Below are 21,363 nucleotides of genomic sequence, written 5' to 3'. Positions count from 1 at the left end.
GACAGGTAACGTTATTAGTTTTGTTATCCTTTATGAACAATATTTTCCTAAAACTTCTCAGTGGAAGAGTACCTGACAAATAATTATGAGTTCAAGGTAGTTTTAGGTTTTAAAGTGTTTATTTTAAGAAAATAATGAGAAATCGTTTTCTAATACGATCGTGCCCGTCGATGAAGGCTGTACCACGGGGTAGTTGACTGTGACTGGAGTTATGCGTCCCAAGACGAAGGTTAGGGCGCTAGTGAAAGTCAAGGTATACCTCGTTTACCGCTCGCCATTAAAGGTTCTGAGAAGGTGGAGGACATTCAGGTTAACAGTTTACTGTAGCTGTTTTATACCTGTGAACTTCGACTGTATCTAGAGGTGTTCCTTTAAGTGCTGATACAGTCAAAACAACTCCATTTCTGATTCCTTGTTCATGTTGTGTATTGCTTTTACCAGTGTGGGAAAACAAGTCTTTGAATTACAGTACCTCATATACAGTGTAAACTACTATTTTACATGAACATGATAGCTACCTTGATTTTGCACCAGACCTGTCATACATCTGTAGACATTCAGGATTGCCCTTGGCTATAATCTGGTGATAGTCTTGATTTTAAGCTTTCTGGTACTGTGAGGTTGTATTACAATTATGAGAACAATTTGTATGCAGTGGTTCATGTTTCACTGATAACAGTGGCAGTGAAGTAACAAGATGCTTTTGACAAACCCCGTTTTGCCCTCCTGCATTATCGGCTGTGTTCAGCCTGCTGTGCAAGGCTTATTAAAGGGGCCATTTAATAGCTTATTTTCCAGGTACTGCAGTTCACTTCACAATGCACTGTTCATAGGAGGTCTATTTACTTATTTCTATGAAACCTGATTTTTTTAATGTAGGTCTAACAAGGTGGTTATACATACATGGGTCATCACTGAATAATACTGAGGCAGAAACAGAGCATTGGGTGTTGACACGCCACACAGGCGTGCAGATTTAATTACAACACAGGTGCTGCCACTAGGGTACCAGTAATGGTAGGCGTAGTGTCAGATTTCATAAAGAAAACAAAACAAAGCTAAAAATAATAGTTTGCCACACAAGGCGAGCGCTAGTCCCACTAAAAGGAACATCCCGCTCTAGGAACCTACTACACTACACAAACCCTCTCTATACTGTTTGGGATCAGCATCCCCTAAACTGATCTACTTCTGGGCTCCCGGAGTCCCGCTATCCTCACGGCGACTCCGGCCTCTTTAAACGGCCTTTTCAAACGGTCTCGGCTGGGCAATGGCTTCACGAGCACTGTCTTGCAGTGGAAGGGTTTCATGTAGTAGTTCTCTGCATGGAGTGGACACTATCCTTCTCGATGTCAACACAGCAAGCTTTTGCTCAGCGCCTGTCTGTATGGCTATGGCCGTTCAGGTGCTAGCTTTACTGTACAGAGCTCTTCACCCCCACATTACAAATAATTATACCAGTCTTAATAATGCATTCTCGTGAACAAAGCATGATTAATGCCCTTGATTGAAATACTTTAATCTTAAAATCTTCATGAGTGTGTGTGTCTATTGTTATAAACACAGTGATTCTGTCTCATTCCGTCTTTGAAGAGATTTACCAATGTGGTTTCCTATTTCTGTATTTTGCATACCATATTGAGTGCATTGCATTGCTGGAGAACATTTTCACAGCTGTTCAAATAGGGCATTATATTCTTCTGTGTGCTTGTATTATTTTTGTAGCAAATCAATAGCCCTTAATTAAAAAGAAACTTATGAGCACTTTCAGTAATAAACTATTAATAGTTGTCTGTTTGAGTGTATATGGAATGGTACAAAAATAGTATGTCATCATACAAATGTATATGTTAATTCAGTGGTTTCATTTTGTCTTTTGTTGTGCATACTCATGATATTCATCATTCATGACATGATCATGAGGCTGCTGCAGTGTGTTGTGGTATAGAGAGTTCTCAAGTTGCATTTCTGTTTTCACCAGGAGCCAACTCCAAAAACCAGGCAAGCTCCTCTAGGCTGCTCTTTTAATTACTGTCTTTGTCTGACGTCTTTCGATCTTGGTGGTGTTACTATACCCGTCTCTGTTTGTTTTAACTCTGCTATTTTCAAATAAATATACATACATGCGTGCCCATTGGTTGAAATACTTTTAACCTCCCTCCTGCATTTTGATTAATTCATTGAATTTGAGCCCAAAGTTTTATATATTTGAACTACTGTTCGTTGTAACCTTATTTATCGTCCGCTATAGCACCCCAGCAGGGCAGCAGTGTGGAGTAGTGGTTAGGGCTCCGGACTCTTGACCGGAGGGTCATGGGTTCAATCCCCAGTGGGGGACACTGCTGTTGTACCCTTGAGCAAGGTACTTTACCTAGATTGTTCCAGTAAAAACCCAACTGCATAAATGGGTAATTGTATGTAAAAATAATGTGATATTATTTTTTTTTTTTACACATTTCTTCTTTTTGTAATTATTTCATGCACACTACAGAATATATTTATTTTCTTGGCACTGGTATGTTTGTCATTTTAATAACGCCAGCTATTTTTGTTTGTATGTGGGGTGTACAGTATATGAATGTATTGTTTTTTCTCTTTCTAAACACTGACCAATAATACATTTTTTAAATCCCAAATTTATTCTGTAGTTGTTTTGTTAGGAATTACAATAGATAATGGAGATGATATGCAAATTAAGCATAGAGACAATGGTGCATGTAAATACAGAACACATCTGCAACAACAGTAGTTTGTTTATTTATTTATTTATGTTTTCTTATTTCTTTCCCCTATAGTATTCCATTTTACACCCAGCAATGAATCTAGGATTGACACTTAAATCTCCTGCTACTGTAGCTGTGTGCTCCCTACCTGTATCTGAGCAGGAATCTGACAGACATGTGGCTGAATCGGAGAAGCGCATTAGAAAATGTAGGCTGGACTGTGTGTGGTCTTCCTTCCTGGTCTAAGTGCTACAGCAGTGCAAATAAATGCGCTGACACAGTAACAGAAAAGTTTAGACGTTTTCTGGGATGTACGATTTGACACAGCATACATCATTTGTACAGATTCGCAAACAAAACCCTTGAATGTTTTAAACATCAGTTTAGAATTATGTGAGTAATCGATAAACAAGTAAATAAATGAACTAACACATTTGTTGGTGCCTCTGCAGAGACTACTTCTTAATTTCTGTGCTACTGTATGTGTAACTAACTTTACTGAAAGAAAATGCACTAGGATACTTTTTAGGCTTGTGTCTGCATTGGGACATGTGGTCAGGTAGTTGCAAAGCTCCATGTTTAATTCTGCGTCCTGTCTACTATATTCAAATCTCTTTTTTCAACTGCTATAGTTATGATTATTTGCCATGTTTGGGTTTTTACACGTTACACATACTTTTTTCAGAGAAAAACACTAGTTTCCTGTTTGAACCCCAGTAAGGTAGAGAGCACAGGATGCAGCAACTAGTTGTGAATATGATAAGAAGTCAAGGGGTGTTGTGATACTTTTTACAACGCATACCCCTTTGTGGGGGGGATTGGTTTTGTTCTAGCTTCTATATGTAGAATAAAAACAAAATGAGTAAAGCTGACTGACTGTGTTTTCACAACAGTTTAAGATTTTACTGTAGCAGTAGGCCATGTGATCTTTGTTACTGAACGCCTGCAGCATGTCATATTTTGGCTGTTTTTACAGTGAGGGTTGCTTCCTCTTTCGTTTTGGTTTCACTGAATGTTATGCTGTGATGACACAGGGGAAATTGCATAGTTAACATCTTTACTTGCACACGCTCCTTTAATAAAATGGGGATTTAACACTGAGGAGGCTATATTAACTTAGTCAAGTAGTGGATACTACAGTAAAGTGTAATAAAGAGCATGTGCTGAAACTAAAGTAGATGAAATTGCAGAGAGGTTCATGGTTATTTACTTGGCCTGTGACCATTTAGGCTCTGTATTGTGAGAAGATCCCCTAAGCTAATGTGAACATTTTCTTTCTTGTTTTATGGCCGTATACAGTTCTATCTTGCTTGCTCGATACAGGTTAGACGGTTGTAACTCCCAAGTCTTACCAAGAATTTGAATTATGAGATTACTGTACATCTACAGGGCTGGCATTACAGAGAATCCTACAGTATACAGCAAGTAAAGTTTTGACTGCAAGATGAATGTGGTTTAGAGATAATGAGCTGCATTGAGCAGCATGGTACAGTGTGTTTCATGTATACATCATAAGCTTCTGCTTCAGGAAGAGTCTTCTCATGAACTCTGTATACACACTTGGGTATTGTGACAAGGGTAGTTTGTTTTGCTGAGGAGGTTTTGCTCAGGCTAGCACTGGCTTCTGTAACATTCGTGAAATTAATTATTTCCATCTCTCTGCATGCTTGTGTACATTTATAAATGCCAGTGGTGCATTTATGAAATGTGTTTTTTCGCTTAATACTGCAACACACACACACACATACACAATTGAGCGAAATGATATATTTTTTCTGCCCTATGAGAGGCAGTAATTTTTTATGTGCACATGTTTTATAAATCCAGCATGTGAAGGGGAGGAAGGGTCAGGCAGTAATGACCAAAGAGACAGCTGGAATTTCTCTTGCTTGGTCCACCTCTGTGTGATAGGTGAGCAAAAATAGACACCTTACAACACACTGACTAAGGAGTAGAGGGGGAAATGCTTGTTGTTGTTACTTTCTGCAAAGTGTTGCTGTTAAAATGCACCAGGATACAGTTTTTATTCATGGAAACCTATTAAGGTGAAAAGTAGTAAATTGCACTGCACTTCAGAAAGACTAAGCCTACTGTATTTATTCATACACACTAAGGCAGTTGTTTCCCTTTAGTTCAGAGGATCATTTCAGCATGTTCTCTTGTTCTGAAGATACATTAATAGTAGACAATACTAAATTTGACCTTCAGTTTACAGATATATATATATATATATATATATATATATATATATATATATATACAGTGCCTTGCACAAATATTCAGACCCCTGACCAATTCTCTCATATTACTGAATTACAAAGGGTACATTGAAATTTCGTTCTGTTTGATATTTTATTTTAAAACAATGAAACTCAAAATCAATTATTGTAAGGTGACATTGGTTTTATTTTGGGAAATTATTTTGAAGAAAAATAAAAAACTGGCTGGCATGATTTGATCTTAGGTGGGACTTTTACAAAGGCTTTTTTTCTGGAATCTGATGATACTGACAATAGTGCAGCCTGGAATATTATGGAGAGGTTGTTTTGTAGAGGTTGTGTTCGGTCATTACCCCAGAGTAATCTGGGAAACGCAATTCTTACTGAGAACTCTTCAGCCTTTTAAAACACTGTCTCAAGGGTCCTTGTTTATAGTAAACAAACACTTTAGTCTGAACAGCACAGTTGAAACTGTGTTTGGTGACTGACTTAACTAGTTCTAGATTGAACAAAAAGTTTTAAAATTGGCTCCACCATTTACCCTACAGTATGGTACAGCATCTGTAATCTACAAGTTGTACTTTGTAGAAAAATCAGCATTTTCATTATTATCATTTACCATTTTGGGTTCAGTTCCGGTATGTGTCTGAAGTGTGTGTGTGTGTGTGTGTGTGTGTGTGTGTGTGTGTGTGTGTGTGTGTGTGTGTGTGTGTGAAGCAGCTTGGTTCGTTTTTCGCAGGAGAGGTGACATGCTCCTGAGATGCACTAGAGCGCTAATAAAGTGACCCTGCATCAGCAGGTCATGAGAAACCATAAGATACACAGTACTGTATAACCACACACATATGACTACTGTATCTGTCTGGATTCAATGTGGTTTTTGCAGTTTTCCCAAAATCTCCATAACCCAGGGATGTGCAATTTTTGAAAAAAAAACTTGATGTCCAAGGGACAAAATGCTAGAAAATCTACTTGTCCTTCTTAAAAATCTACTTGGCCCTCCCCATCGCACAAAACACACACAAAAAAGTAGAGTATAACTTGTAGGATTTTGGTTTTATTTAACAATGAATACAATCAATCAGTTGGTGATTATCAGGGGCGGATCTAGCCTTGTAGCTTGATGGGTTCACTAAATTCTTCAAAATACACAAAAGGTTCCCTGTGACCCCATGTCACCTCAACACATTTATAAGATACTTTAAGGAAATGTTCATTCAGTGCAGTTTGGAACACATTTTCTAGTAAATTTAAGTAACATACTAAGAGTACAACTGTAATAAACACTACTTGGGAGTTATTCAAATAAAAAAAAATAGCTTCTGCCTGTTTTGTTCCACTCTTTCTCTGTAAGCTGAGTCCATCTCCTGATGTACAGGTGTTTTTAGTTTGTTGCATCACAGATACAAAATCATTGGCAACTATTACTGCTGTCTTATGGAATTCTGTTTTTTTCTTGATATTCTTTGCAGTTTTGTAAAAAAATTGGTAAATAGCAAACTAGGTTAGCAACACTAAAATCGAAAGAAAAAAAATCATTAAATTTTTTTGCCAGGGAAAGTTTGTATGAAATGCTAATGAACAGTAAACTTTAATTTTTTTTTTTAAACATCCCAACAAGTACACTCTTGACCACGAAGTGTTAGAAATTACACATTTTTTTTTTCTAATCCGCTAATACCTTAGCGACTGGTGTTTTTTTATAACTTTACTAGATTGTGTTTTTTTTTTTTAATGTTTGGTTCATGTATTAAGAAAGCAGTATCATTTATTTGCGAATTTACAAAAAACTTAAACAATACCTTAAGTTTAAAAGATTAGTCTGCTTTTCCAGAGGCTCTCATTTCTGGGTTTCTTTGTAACCAATAGAAGATCAGCTTCTTCCACAGCTAGCCAATCAGAAGTGATAGGGGTGGGACTTTTTAAAATGTTTATGCTTTGGTGTTTAGATTTCCGCAATTCAGTTTCAGAAACTTGCATTGCTTTCTAGAAATATACCCGGAGTGTCTTTCTAGCAACAGAACGAACCTAGGAAAAATAAATAAAAACTACTTGTCTGACAGGCAAAGTATAACGGCAGAACTTGTTGTCCCTCACACAAATCTTGTTGTCCCGGGCGTCTGGTGATTATGAATTGCACACCCATGACAACCACATGAACCTTAACTTTAATGAAGATACATTGAACTTTAAAACCAAAGCAAGCTTGGAATAATTAAGTTAGACAAGTGCAGACAATATCTTCTTCATCCTGTTATGTACAAACAAGAATATTTCAATAGCTGTGCAGCTGAAAATAAGACCTGCTTTGTTTTAAGCCAGCAACAGCTTAATTACCTGACCTACAAAAAAATGCCTTTCCAAGAATAATTCTGTTACTATAGCAGCCAGTACTGACTGTAATTTGCAGATAGATACCTTTTAGGTGCTCTGTTTCATTCCCATTTTGGTAAGTTTGATAGTATTGTATGCTTTTTAACAACATTTTAATTGAATTTTATATTAATGTTCAAACTTACTGTATGCTCTAGGTTAATGTTCACATCATTTGTGGCCTGTCTAATAATCCAAAAAACCTCAACGATGCAACAAATAATTTAAACAAACCAGATATTATTAAAAATAAGCAAATGGCTTCTCCAACTGGTCCATGAGATTTAATTTTGCAGTACACTGTATCAAAGCCATCAACCCCCCCCCCCCCCCCCAAAATAAATAAATAAATATAAATGGTTACAAGTGATACTGTAATAAGGTTACATTTTTATGTAAGGCAAAGGGTTTACTCATTAACTACTCCATGAGGGTTGCTGCTGTTGTGTAGAGTACAGGCCTTCAATACAATTAGCAGCTACCTTTGGGGATCAGACAAGGACACTGAATGCAACACAGAGCTTCACACCCACTGGCCAGCATGTCTGTCAGGGAGAACATAGTCTCCCATGTTCTGCTTTGACCTTGCAGTGACCTACCTCGCTGATGACTCTGCTGTTTGTGTCCTAGTCCCATTATGCTGCTTTTCTATAAGGTACGGTACTATGCATAGTCTTTGGCTTCACGTTTGGAGCTACAATAATTGCAATTTTAAATGGTTAAATATACTGTATTCAAATAACTCCACTAGCTGCATTGTTGTGCTGCTGAAACAGATCTGTATCAATACAATGTGTACAGCATTGCTGCAGTACCCTGGTGAGCTCTGTATAAGGACCTGTCATGTTCTTCATTCAAATGATAAACTGCACTGCACCACCCCTTACAGTTTTCCATTTGATATTTTACACATGGTTCTACAGCTACAGTACATGCTATTTTAGTAGGCTAAGATTTATAGAGTCAGCATCATGCAAGTAATTTGGCAATCAGTCTGTGGATGCATCCATATTCAAACACCCTAAGAATTTCGAGGAATTTAAACTGGGTTGCTGCTGTGTAGATATGTAGTAAAACACTGATTTTATGGGAAGACCGCACAGCAGATCAAGGCAGTGCCAGGTTACTACTGTATTCCCCAGGTACCCAGATGCAGCAAGGAAAGCCATGCAGAATGCTCAGTAGATGAGAAGAAAACAACATAATCTCTGCAATGTAGGTAATAAATACAGTTTGACATAATTTACCAATAATTCAATCACAAGCCGATGTGTCAGTTCTACTGTAGGTGTTGGCTGTTGTGACACATTTCAAGTTTTCATTAAGTGTACGTTGCAACTGGTGGAAATTAGCAATCCACACCTATTTTACACCTCAATTTATAATGTGCTGTAAGACTTCTCTTTCCAATAGGGATTGAAGTTGCACAAACAATATTGCATTGTATCTGCAACTTTGTTATAGTGCATTTTGCAATGAGCAGATAATGTGCTGTTACAGTAACATCTGTTGTGCAGTATCAATATCTGATGTATGAGAAAAATGCTTTCAAATGAGTCTGCTATACTGTACTTGTATTTCATACTGATGGGATGTGTTATTAGTCTAAGTGCAGTGTTATTCCATGTGAAATTGTCAGCTGAATGGAGCCCAATTCAAGCAGTGATCTAGGCTGCTGAAATAGACTTGAGCACTGCTGCAGTCTGTAGAAGACTATGGATGCTAAATTTAGCACTGCTTGATGCCACCCCTGGGAGCTCTGGGACTTACAGAAAATGCATTTGAGAAAAATGCATCAAATGTACAGGCAATTATTTACAGTACCACAGGTTACAACTTCTTTATATTGATGCACATGGACCAATTACAAAGGAATGAAGAATATGTAGAAGTGCAATCCCTTCACACCACAGAAACCCATTTAACAATACCAGGGTCTATTTTAATAATGCAAATAACAGTGGGTCTAGTTACAGCTGAGTTTTAACCTATTTCAGCTGATGATTTCCCCCAAGGTTAAAGGTTTAAAAAGTAAACCCAGCCAACTGCTACAAAAATATATAAATAGATATCTCTCTCCTATCTCTCCCCCTCTCTCTTTGGTTCTCTATACAGTATATCTATAATGCACCATGGCCCCAAATCAAATTTATTTTACAAGTTAGCTTGACCTCTTCACATATTAGATTTAGATTAATATGATGTTTGATTTTAGATTAGAATTATGCTTCTATTGAGTTGCTTTATGGATTTATTTTCTTTTCACAACGATGTTGTGTCCTTCCGCAGTCTGAAATAAGCTATTGGCTTATCAGTGTCTTACTACTGGTTGTATGACCGAAGGCACTTTTCATTTCATTAGTTCTTTGTTTCCCAGGGGCGGGGTTTGTGGGAATGGTGTCTTTTTGAAGCTCAGTTGAGCTGCAGTTTAGGAGGCAACATGTCATATTTGAAATTAGATTTTCTCACCCAGGTCCAAATGACATCTAAAGACATGCATTTCTGAGTCTAGTTGCTCTGCCTCACTGTGATTGTTACGTGTGTGATGTCTGCTTTCGGAGCTGTACTATTTGACGGTTCCTGTTCCTTGCTCATTGGTTTGGTGTAATTCTCAAATTGACTCCCCTGTTTTTTCATTTTGAAGGTTTTTATTTGTATTGCATATGTCTCCATCAGGCTTAAAATGTTTGAAGTGAATGATACATCGGTGTAAATGTTTCACTTTTCTTGCAGCGTTTTAAAAATAAACATTCTTAAACTGAAATAATGTGTAGATCCATCTCGGGAGCACAACATACTTCTGTTATGACGAACCCACCGACGCACATAACAGATGTTGTTTTTTTCTACAGCAGGTGTTATTTTTTGTTAAGCACAAACAACATGGTTTATCTATGAAAACATTATCATGTATTGTATGTACAGTATATATCTGCACCATGTCTGTCTCTTATAAATGTCATTCTTTTCAGGGTGCCCTCTTACAGCTGGCCCACCTGTTAAAGCCAAAAAATAGACTAGTTAAGCTCCTGTAGAACATGGAACTGGCACGGAAATGTCACACGTTGGTATACCCAGTTTTACTTAAATTTCAGTTATATTTTCCTTAAATCAAGCTCTCATCAGGCAGGATTTAAATTGTCCTCAGGTATACCCGAATATTAGTCAGATAGTTTTATAAAATGCGAGTATCCTTATCTTACCTACTGTATAGCCACAAGGACTTATTACATAAAATCAAGTCATCACGGCTGGAATGCACCAACAGGACGTAAGTCCAAGTCTTAAAAGTCGTCATATACCCAAAGTCAGGTGTTAATACACGTGACTTACTTTTTTTCAGTACGTCTGGTGCACCAACACAAAATTATCTCAGACGTAACTATGCCTTACGTTAATGCTTTTAAGTCTGGCATATGTAACGTGCATTCATGTGAATACAATGTGTATATTTAAATATATCTGCTAGTTGTGTTTTAAATAAGTAATACATTATTAGAGTATGTGTATTTTAATTTATTAGATTACTGTCTCATAAATTTCCTTGAAAAATATTACCGGATATTTCAACCTAGTTGCTAAGCACTAGGGCTGCAACAAAGGGTACATTTTTTTTTTTTTTTTTGGTCGTCTAGGCATTTAACAAAAAAAATCCCAGACAGCAGAGGGGTTTCGAGACATTTCTTTCAATACAGCTTATGCTGTACAGCACTTTGCTGTCGAGATGCTGAATGGAGAAATTTGCCTCTGGTTGACAAAAGCTGGAGGGGGGAGGGATGGACGGTGCTCAGTTTTTTTAAAATTAAAATTAGTGTTAGTGTGTATTTTTTGTATGTTTCAAACATATTCTACCATAGCACTTCTCTTACACTGTCTTGTACACTAGGTATTCAGTACATATTTTACTGAAGCACTACAACCACTATAGGTACCCCCCAGTGCTTTGGATAATATACCCTGCTCCATACACAGCAGCGGCGCCATATAGAGTTGCTACATTGCTATGATTTGGTTGGATTTTAATACAACTTTTGTTTAAGTAATATGAATTATACAAATAAAAAGAACTAATTTTGCATGTGAGTGACATTTAATGTGTGATTTATAGTATTTACACATTGTCAAACGATTTCTGTTAACAGAAAAAAAAACACAGTGCGTGAATGGCGTCTGACGAACCTTCGTAGGTTTAAAACAATCTTCAAATTCCTGGCTAGCGACTGAACCTTCAAACTTTCGAACCTTCTAATACAGCCCTACTAAGCACTCAGAAACAACTCCCTACAACCGTGAGACTTCAAAATTTGTAAATTATCAAAACAATGGATGTACCGAGTGCAAAAAAGAGGAAAACAAGTGTTACCGATGCTGAAATTAGAAATTTGATAGAAATGTATCCTAAATAAAAATCTATTCTTGCTGCCAAGCAAAACAAAAAAAAAAAGCAAGACATTTGGAAAGAAATAGCTGACTCAGTTAATCAATGCTGTGATGAGTACAGAAGTGTTGAGGAAGTGAGGAAAAAGTGGAAGGATCTTTTAGCGAGGGCAAAAAACTACAGCAGTCTTCGCAAATACCCTGCAACTGGCGGTGGGCCTTCACCCAAAATATCAATGTATAGCGATCATTGAACAAACGGTTCACACTCCTGCGAATGAGAGTCTCTTTATCCTTGCAACTTAGAACTACAAGGTACTTCCTGAGAAGGATACCATCTCATTTCCTTGACTCAAAGTCCCAGTAAATTGTGCTTTCTTTAAGGATGCAGGCGTTGCGTGTTGAGCCCGGCCATCTCCCTACACAGTTAAACATGGTCACGTATGCATCACAGACAAGTTGGGCATTTAGTAACTGATAACCCTTCTGATTTTACATAAAAATATTCATCCTGGACTGGGGCTTGAGTTCTGAAGTGGGTGCCATCGGTACAGCCTATTATACCAGGGATTCCTGATTTCGCCATACAGCTCTGCTTTTATAGTGACAATTTATCTTGCGTGTGGATACGACACATACCTGTGCAGTTGTCGCTGTAGTGCCAGCGAGACTTGGCGAATTGCGCGACAGGCATTCCGTGTACATTAACCACGTCTCCAACTGTACTTTGAAATGCCCTGTTGGCATAAAATCTCAGGGCAATAAGCGTTTGCATGGCTGGGGGAAGTGTGCTGTTCCTGTCAGACTCGTGTTGTAAATCGGCTAATTCATCAATTAATTCCGTAAACTCATGTCCGTGAAAACGAAACCTTTCAAACAATTCGTTGTCGTCATATTTGTCCAAAGGATTACTTCGATCCCTCACCACACATTCACACCTCAGTGCTCACTAATACTGGAATCTATGAATTAAACATAGCATACTTTTTACTTTTATTTCAATTTTATATACGTTGTGCCAATTATTTAAATAAGTTACACCTGAGACTAAATTCTTACGCCTACTCTTTATGAGTAGGAGTTAAACCCAGGTGTAACTCAGACACATGTACGTCCTGGTGGTGCACTAGGTTTGCATTTTAAGTCTGGTTTATTTCTGTTTTTAAGTCTGACGTAGCTAAAAGTCAGGCGTACGTCCTGCTAGTGCACTCCAGCCGAGAGGATTTGCTTTCTGCACTTTTCTGCATGAAGAGCTGTGAGGCCTGCATCGTTCTAAATTGATTCAGCCAACTTGGCGGCAGTTTATAATCAATTATTTTATCAAATTCTAATCGCCTGTGGATAAGTATTTTTACTGGACAGCAATTTTGTTTTCTCAATTTACTTGCTGTAGGGACGGCAGTGAACATTACTACAGTATATCAGTTTTACTCCCATTTCTTTGGAACTGTACTTTACAGCAGGCCTTCCCAACCTACTGTAGTTATATTCAAGAAGTATCAATGTATCTGTGCTTTTACTGCTGTAATGATTCTTTCTGAATATAGACCAACAAACCTGTTCACTGTATTCTACTGTTAAAGGTGTGTGTGTGTGTATTTTTTGTTTATAATTTTTCCTCAGCGCTTGGCCCTATCTGGTGGACAAATATTGTAAACTGCCCCATTGATACGGTACAGAACAAGAACTTTAAATGTTTATCTGAATATTTTCTGTCATACTGCTGATTTTGGTTCCAGGTTTTTCCTTCATGTCTGTCAAAGTACACTGATTTGGTGTGATCAGGATCAACGTCCCTTTTCTGCTTCAGAGACCCCTGCAGCCTAGTGCTGTATTTCAAGTGGGCCTCACTGTTAATGTTTTGGAAAATAATTCTTGGACGTGGCTTTACCCTGCACACTGAAGCGTGTAACCCAGCTGGGGCCAGGATCCCAGGAGAAATATAGAAGTGTGTGTGTTTTTTTGTCTGATTCACACATGTACTCTCAACTGCACCGGCAGTTGTTATTTATGACAATATGATTCCTCAACCACAGTACTCCCTCAATCACACATCGTAATATATCTGTTTGTATCACTGAATCACAGAAAAATTTGAAATTATGATGAGAGGTATTTGTTGTGAACTTTCAAAGTTACTGATGGGTAACCAAAGTAGCCTCTGTGCTGGTGACTGTGGTGAACTCTTGTCAAATAATTAGATGGTGCCATCACATTGTCACATTAAAATATTGCTAAGGAAACCAGGCTAATAAATGTGTGAAATGTTATCAAATTGCTATCGGGAGCAACTCTTGTCAGTACAGGCCCTCAAATGTCATACAGTACAGGAACTGGTTTACATTGCATAAAAGCCAATATGGAGATTAATACAGAGCAAAGCTGTGAAATAGCCTTGATGTACTTTTCCACTCCAGTACTTCCTTCTGTTTTTTGTTTATTATTAATTGGGGGGGGGGGGGGGGCTGTTGAATGCTCCTTAGACATTCCTCCTGTTCATACAGTAGTTGTTTTTTACAACTGGATTCCATCAGGTGAATATAATGAACAGAAAGGTACTGGGACAGCTGGCATGGGACACCTGGTGCTGTGGGGTCATCTTACACCAGGTTTGATAGAATGGGGGCAATGAACTGTTTTATAACCTGGGGGGTTAGAACCTTGAATCAAGGACCTGGTCTGGAAGGGTCAGCAGTGGAATGGGCTGGAAGAGTTGAGGATTCTTATCCCTGCTGTACTGTCGGTAACCTATTCAGTAATATAATATTGTCAGTTTAAATCGCCCACTCATATTAAGAGTGCTGACTGCACTCTGAACTGTTCAACCAACTCAAGGTGTTAATGCAGACATCACTTAAGTAAAAGCTGAGCAAATATGGCATCTGCAGTAAGAGCTACTCTATTGAATCTCCAGTGTTCAAGAACTGTCCTTGTACAATATTTGTGTTTTAGTGCTGTGCATAAAAGACAACATTTTATTATTGAGGACTTTTCAAAGTATCGTGGAGCTGTGTTTGTCATGAGAGGTTCCATTTATACAAATAAGTGCATCTTGAACCCTTGGGGCAATGAACTCCTCTAATGGCACAGATTGAATTACCTACTGTACGGTAAGAGTATTCTCCGTTATGAAGTGTAATAATAATACAACAATGGTATGGATACGTGTTGGTGTCAACTTTAAAGTAATAATCATTTTAATTCAAATGACTGATAGAGCTGAGCCAGGAAGGTCCATTGCAGTGGCACCCCATGCTGTATCTGTTACGAGTCACGGACAAACGGGCCTTCAGTGCCCAGTACAGTATGCTGTTTATCTAAAATGCCTTTCATGAAAACACAATACCATATCAAATCTGAAACAAAAGAAGTTTTGCATCCTCTTTCCCTACTGCTGGCCACAGAGGGAATGTCATTCACTCCCACGGCAGCTTGTTGTTTTAACTGCCCCATTGTTAAGAGAGTTGTGCATTATTTAAGCTGCAGCCCACGTGTCGGCACTGTGCTCATAGCTTTAACAATACCTCTTCAGTAGCATACTCGCCCCGCCCCGGCTGACCCTTTGCAAGCACAGCCCAGTGTCAACAGATAAGAGAGCTGCTGACAATAATGGGAGTTTTATAAATCCCGTTCCTGCTAAATGACTCTGTGTCCCTGGTGTTGATGGACCCCGGAGATGGCATCTTACTGAATTATTCAGGTGCCCTTTTTAGGGTATGGAGGTTGATGTTGGCAGAGGTTTAAGGCAGCATGTGAAATCTCAGCCCATGTCACATGCCTGGGTGTCCATCCTAATCAATGGCACATTTGTTTTAAAGCCTATTGCTATACCTGACTTCAGCTTTACCATAATGTCTAATATGTCTTTTGACCTTGAACAGGTCATGGAGTCTTAATTATGGACGTCTAAAAAAAATGAATGCAGTTTTTGTTCTTCCCAGTTTATTGACAATGTACTGTACGTAGAGCAGGTTTTTAATTTTTAGTTTATTTCAGTATTTTACTTTAAAAAAAAAAAAAATAATTATCTTGTAACAGACATCTGAGTAAAGGCATTCTAGGGACTGGCAGGCTTGTAGCATAACAGCTCATGCAACATCGTTTGTACTGAATTATAATTTAATCATTTGGAAGGCTGGTTTACTGTGGGCCTATTCCATAAGTACACACAAAACACAACTGTTTATATTTTTATAACAAAGCAGATGAGCATCAATTGAAGTGTTTTGTTGAGCCCTTTTCTATTGTAGAAGATTCTTTGATTAATTGATGTGTTGGCTGTTCATAAGGAATCAAAAACATTGACCCATGTGGAGTCAAGGTTACTAACAGGAAATATTTGTTGTCCTTGTAGAGAAGTGATATGAACTGAAGCCATCTCTGCTGAAACATTAGCAGAATTAAAAAGTGCAGTAGCCACAAACTGTTGGGTCCTGGGAGCTGTTTGACCTCATCAACCAAGATGCAGATACAAGTAAAATATGAACTGGTTGTAACGTGTATCATCAGAAAAAAAAAAAAAAAAACAGGTTCCAGATTGTAATGTCTGGCTACAAATTATGTAAAACAAACGTCAAATATTCAACAATTCAGGTGGTGTTTAGGAGGTACTCTTTCGGATTAGGTCCAGGTAATAAAGGGTCATATCCTTCAGATGGTGTCTGAGCTTATGTGCAGTACAGTATACCAAACAGTAAAGCGCAGGCAGGCAATTCAGTGTTGCTGGTTAAACATGTACAGTAACTGCATCGTCCTAGAACAGTCTGAATGAGATTTAAATCTAATCCACACACCCCTCCCCCCCAATATTATGTTTTGTAATAAGGCAGTGCAACTCCTTTTAAAGTAGAGCAGAACACAACATAAGATACCTCTAGTTCCCTTACTAACAGATGGGATATGGGATACCTGTACAGTAGTATGAAGAGGCATCACCCCAGATGTGTTAGAAATGTGAAACTGCTTGTTTAGAGACACTGTTAATCAATACATTTTCTTTCAAGCTGCTCCACTGATGATATCTCATAGGGCTGTCAATGTAAGCCTTGCTTGCATAAAGCATGTCTCTGCATTTGAACTGTTCTGAGGAGAGTGATACACCACTGTCCTTTTTTTATAAACAATGGGCTAAAGTGGCTTAAGTCATATTTCAGTTGACTGGAACTCTGTACCACGAAGCTCTGATGCTGCAACATTGGTAACCCAAATTGAGCTTTTAAAAGTCTTGGAGCTGTTGCCTTTGAGTCAATATTGTGATTAGGTACAGTTGTTTTGTTGCAGTATAGAGCATAATTAATAATTTTTGTGTTTAATAAATCGACTTCAAGGCGCCAACACATTTTTATAAAAATTGCTGCATAGCGGTTATTTTATATGTACTGTATGTGTATGTAAAACTAATAAAGAACTAGTAAAATGCTGGCTCTTTAGCATTTTAAGCCACACTATTTAGTACTATTTACTATTTAAGCCACAGTATTTAGTACAGTACTGCATCTATATAGTACCTTACAATGTTTAGCAGGGAGGGAAGCATCTATAGTCTAGAGTCTGTGCTTTGTTTCCAAGCCTTCCTGTGTTTGACCTTGACTGATTCATTCAGTGATGGATAGCTGTGAATATTTATACACTATGTGTGACAATTATTTAATAGGAAAAAATCAAATTTCAAATTAGTGGGGTTATTTATTCAATGCTATACTGCTGTTGAGCATTTAGCATTTTCATTTTGATTGATTCATTGTATCTTATAATTGAGATTCAAAAGACCAGGGAGAGACTATGAAAAGACACGAGGCTGCAACATAATAGATGTTTACTGTGGGTTGACTGACAATGTGTGCATTGTAATATAAACCCTTTTTTGTATTCAAACAAAAACCGTGAGATATACTGTAGTACTTCAGTTCAGGTATGAAACATACACACACAGCAGTATGTTTAATTGGTTTTAAAAAAACAAACAATTGCTTCTTTTCTCCAATCTGTTGAAGGGCTTACACTGTAGTTGGACTATTTTTATGAGCGTGTGTGTACTTCACCATTACTATACCTGGAAATTGCTGGGCAGAACAGAAGATCATCAAACATGGTGTATACGTATAATAATAGGGACTTGATGAAGCTCTGACCATGAATCATATTTTCAAGTGTATTACAGTATTTTCTAATTGCACAGGGGAGACATGTGCATTAAACCTGGTTAAACTTTACTACAGGAGATAATTCTGGCAAAATAATATATATTGTAGCTTCTAGACACTCCAGGAGTTTTGTGGGCATGTTCCTTTACCTTAAGAAAGCAGGTAGGGGTTTAAAAATCTGTGCCTCCAGAGCACATCACAGATCTACAGTAACAAATCCTTTGAACAGAATGCCCACTTCTGACTGTATTGCACTGATTCAGTCATGCAGTTCAATTTATCCAGACCTGGTGTCAAGTGTCCCAACAATGTACAGCAAGACTCTGGGGTCTGTTGGGATAGGAAATGGTGGTGCAGTTTTATTTCCATGAAGAACTTGGGGGTTGTAGACTGATGCAACAAGGCAGGTGTCCTAGCTAAGTGTCCTTTCGATTTCTTTTATAGGAGCCCTTTGAGGACGGCTATGCAAATGGAGAAGAAACCACTCCTGCACAAGAGGCAGCAGCCAAGGAAGCGAATGAGGGCAAAGGTGTTGTGAAGTTTGGCTGGATTAAAGGTGTACTGGTAAGTAAACATTGTGGAGTTTACCGTACACCAGCTTTTCACAGATATTTAAAGACTCTTGTTTTGAAAACATTTAACTTTTGTTTGAGGTAAGTACAGTCACTTCCTCTTTCAATATTTAATCAAATATTTTATCTTTTAAGAACTGACACTTTGTGGGCAACATGTTTTTTTACATTTACCCAGTGGCAACACATTTGTTTGAGCAGAAGTAAAATAGAGGCATTGTATTACTGTTTTGGAGTGATAATTGATTTACCCTAGAAATAGTCTGAGTAATGCAGGTGAATATAGAGCACAGCCAGTGAGGGTATATTTGGAACCCACAGCTGTGTCACATGGAATGTACAGCTATGGCCAAAAGTTTTGTGTAAGTCTATAGAATTAACACATTTAGCTTCATAAAGTCAAATGAAACCTGCAGAATAATGTTACATGAACATATTGAATTACATACTGCTTTGTAGTTTTCCGTATATGTAATGATAAACTGACGACAATTGGCATTTCAAAATCTAACATGAAATACTACTATTATGGCATCTGGTAGACTTTTGATTACATGATTTTTAATAAAACAACTAGATGTTCATATAGTTTAAAAAAAAAAAAATCTCCATCCTAAAATTCTAGGTGATGCAAAACCTTTGGTCATAGCTGTAGCTCTACAGTATACTGACAGAAACGATGAGGTTTTGCACAAGTGTAAAATTTGATCTTGATAAGTGGTTAACAGTATGTCGTGTATAACTTCCTTTTTTTCCAGTTGCCCTAAAAGTGTTCTTTTAATCTCCATTTCAATTTAGAGCATTTATAAAAATGAACATGCCAGAGAAGTCTCTTGAGACCTGTATTAACTAGTTTAAGGGCAAAACAGTAGCCAAGACTACTCATTACAGTACATAACCCAGTATTTTGTTTTATTATCGTTTAAATGGAATATGGCACATGCTTTGTTGAAAAATAATTGACATGCTACTAAAAAAGCAGACACAAATTAACTCAAGAATAATGCCTGTTTACTGGTCTATAAGCAGTCATTGTCTACCTCCAAGGCACAAGTTACTGGAATGTTCCCTAAAAATCAATATAGGTCTCCAATCCTTGCATATACCTTGTACTGTACTTTTAGAGAGACCTTATTGATACTTTCTGTAACTGATACATACTGGCCTCCATTCACTTATGAATATGCTATACTGTTTTGTTGAACCAAGTTCATGCCATGACTGTTTAAGTGATTCTCAGGCTTTCACTTTCACTAGCCTGCTCATTCATTTCGTAGACTACTATACTACAGCAGATTTGCCATATTTGAGACATGAGGACATTCTATTCTACATATACATAAAGTGTGTAATCCAGATTAGAACAGCAAAAGAGGTATTTTAAAGCCAGTTCCATCTACCTAGTGACCACAGAAAGTAGAAATAACAATAATACAATACTGTATTTATTTGATTTATTTTATGATCATTGCCAACATCATAATAGGCTGAGGGCAGTAAAAATAACTGTACTTTGAAGTTGGTGTACTTGCAGTCCCCATTTCAAATGGTTCCTGCTTTTTACAAATCCGGTCAATCAATCCTGTTACAGTACTTCTAGGTACTGCTCTAGCATTGCTTTCTAACCAACATAACCCATTATTATCATGTGAGAGTGTGATTTTAAACTTCATTAAGTTGAATACAAATTAACTTGTGATCTGTCAGGCTGGACTCAGTGGGTTGATTGGGTTTTGAAGAATGAGGCCATTTTATTTTCAGCCTGTGAAACTTTGCCAAGCCATCTGTGTAGTATTAACTTGCAACAAAATCAGTAATCTTAATTTTGTATTTTTTTTTTATATATAAAGTAGAGGTACAGTACGGTGGCCAACGTAGAAATAACCATCTAGAGTTCACTCCACAGGTGCCAGCTTACAGTATTTTTTTTTATTATATCTATATATTTTTTTACTGGCTGTCCCGCCTGTAGCTTTTAAACCCTCTATCCTTGAGCAATTATGAAGCTTTGAAATGTTTTAGTTCAGGCCAACTAATAGCAATTATGATTTAAATAATATTGTGACAGAGAAGACAGAAATGAAAATACATTATTCCATTGCGAGCGTTGCCATGCCGTTTTTCTCTTTCTAACAGATGATTCTAGTGACATTTCAAGACTTCATGGAAATCGGCTGTTATCTGTGCGATCATCTTTCCAAATGTAATTAAATTGTACACGCTGAGGTAAAAATATAGGCCATTTACAGTAGTTTAAACAAAACTTAAAATTAGAAGAATTAACATATAGGGGGTCATGTATCAAGTGTTTGCGGTGGCATTAATGCCATAGCGCCGAGTTTACACCGGCCTTAAAATTGCGCTGTATGTATCATGACACTTTTGGCAAGTAAGGCCATGTTAGCACTGCCAAAATGTGCTCTGCCGCTCATTAGCCATGCATTTTAAGGCGTGTCAAGCCTTAATTATATGCATGGGCAAATTGTAGGTGAGGCTTATGTGTAAATTGATATTAATTATATTAATTATATTTATGAAGCAGCAGAACGGTTGCACCAGCCTTAAAAGGGTCCACAAAGAAGTCAGATTTTAAATTGGTCTTATTTGGGCGCAAAGAAAGTCACAAAACGGCTGATAGGAAAGAGAATTATGGCAACAGTCATAACTATTTTTTATGATGGAGAGTGCAGGCTCCTAACCTTCCTGAACAACCCAGGAACAGAGGGAGAGTACTGAGAAGGGAGAGAATATTTAGGGTCCGCATTACCCTTTATCTCCCTGAGGATGAAATTATAGCCTGATACCGGCTAAGCAGCTGTGTTATTTTCCATTTGTTGGCAGAAATCAGGGCTGACTTAAAACCTGGCACCGCTCGCACGCAGGCAGTGCCAGTGTTCTGAGCCTGTCTCTCCAAATGGGCCTCTTGTAGCACAGATTTTCAGACTAGTCTGATAAA

General features: G+C 37.7%; 1 protein-coding gene across 2 annotated transcripts in view; it reads left to right on the top strand.

The window, feature by feature from the left end:
- LOC117408902 (solute carrier family 12 member 2-like) overlaps positions 1-21,363 on the top strand; it is a 75,514-nt gene that overhangs the window by 6,241 nt on the left and 47,910 nt on the right. For both annotated transcript variants that reach the window (XM_034924614.2, XM_034924610.2), the window contains exon 2: positions 18,280-18,399. In XM_034924614.2, the coding sequence (XP_034780505.2) occupies positions 18,280-18,399 (120 nt within the window). The remainder of the gene's footprint in view (positions 1-18,279; positions 18,400-21,363) is intronic.

This window comes from Acipenser ruthenus, chromosome 1 (assembly GCF_902713425.1).
Source record: "Acipenser ruthenus chromosome 1, fAciRut3.2 maternal haplotype, whole genome shotgun sequence".
NCBI classification, from domain to species: domain Eukaryota; kingdom Metazoa; phylum Chordata; class Actinopteri; order Acipenseriformes; family Acipenseridae; genus Acipenser; species Acipenser ruthenus.
The sequence above is the reverse complement of the archived record's forward strand: the minus strand, read 5'-3'. Positions and strand labels throughout refer to the sequence as shown.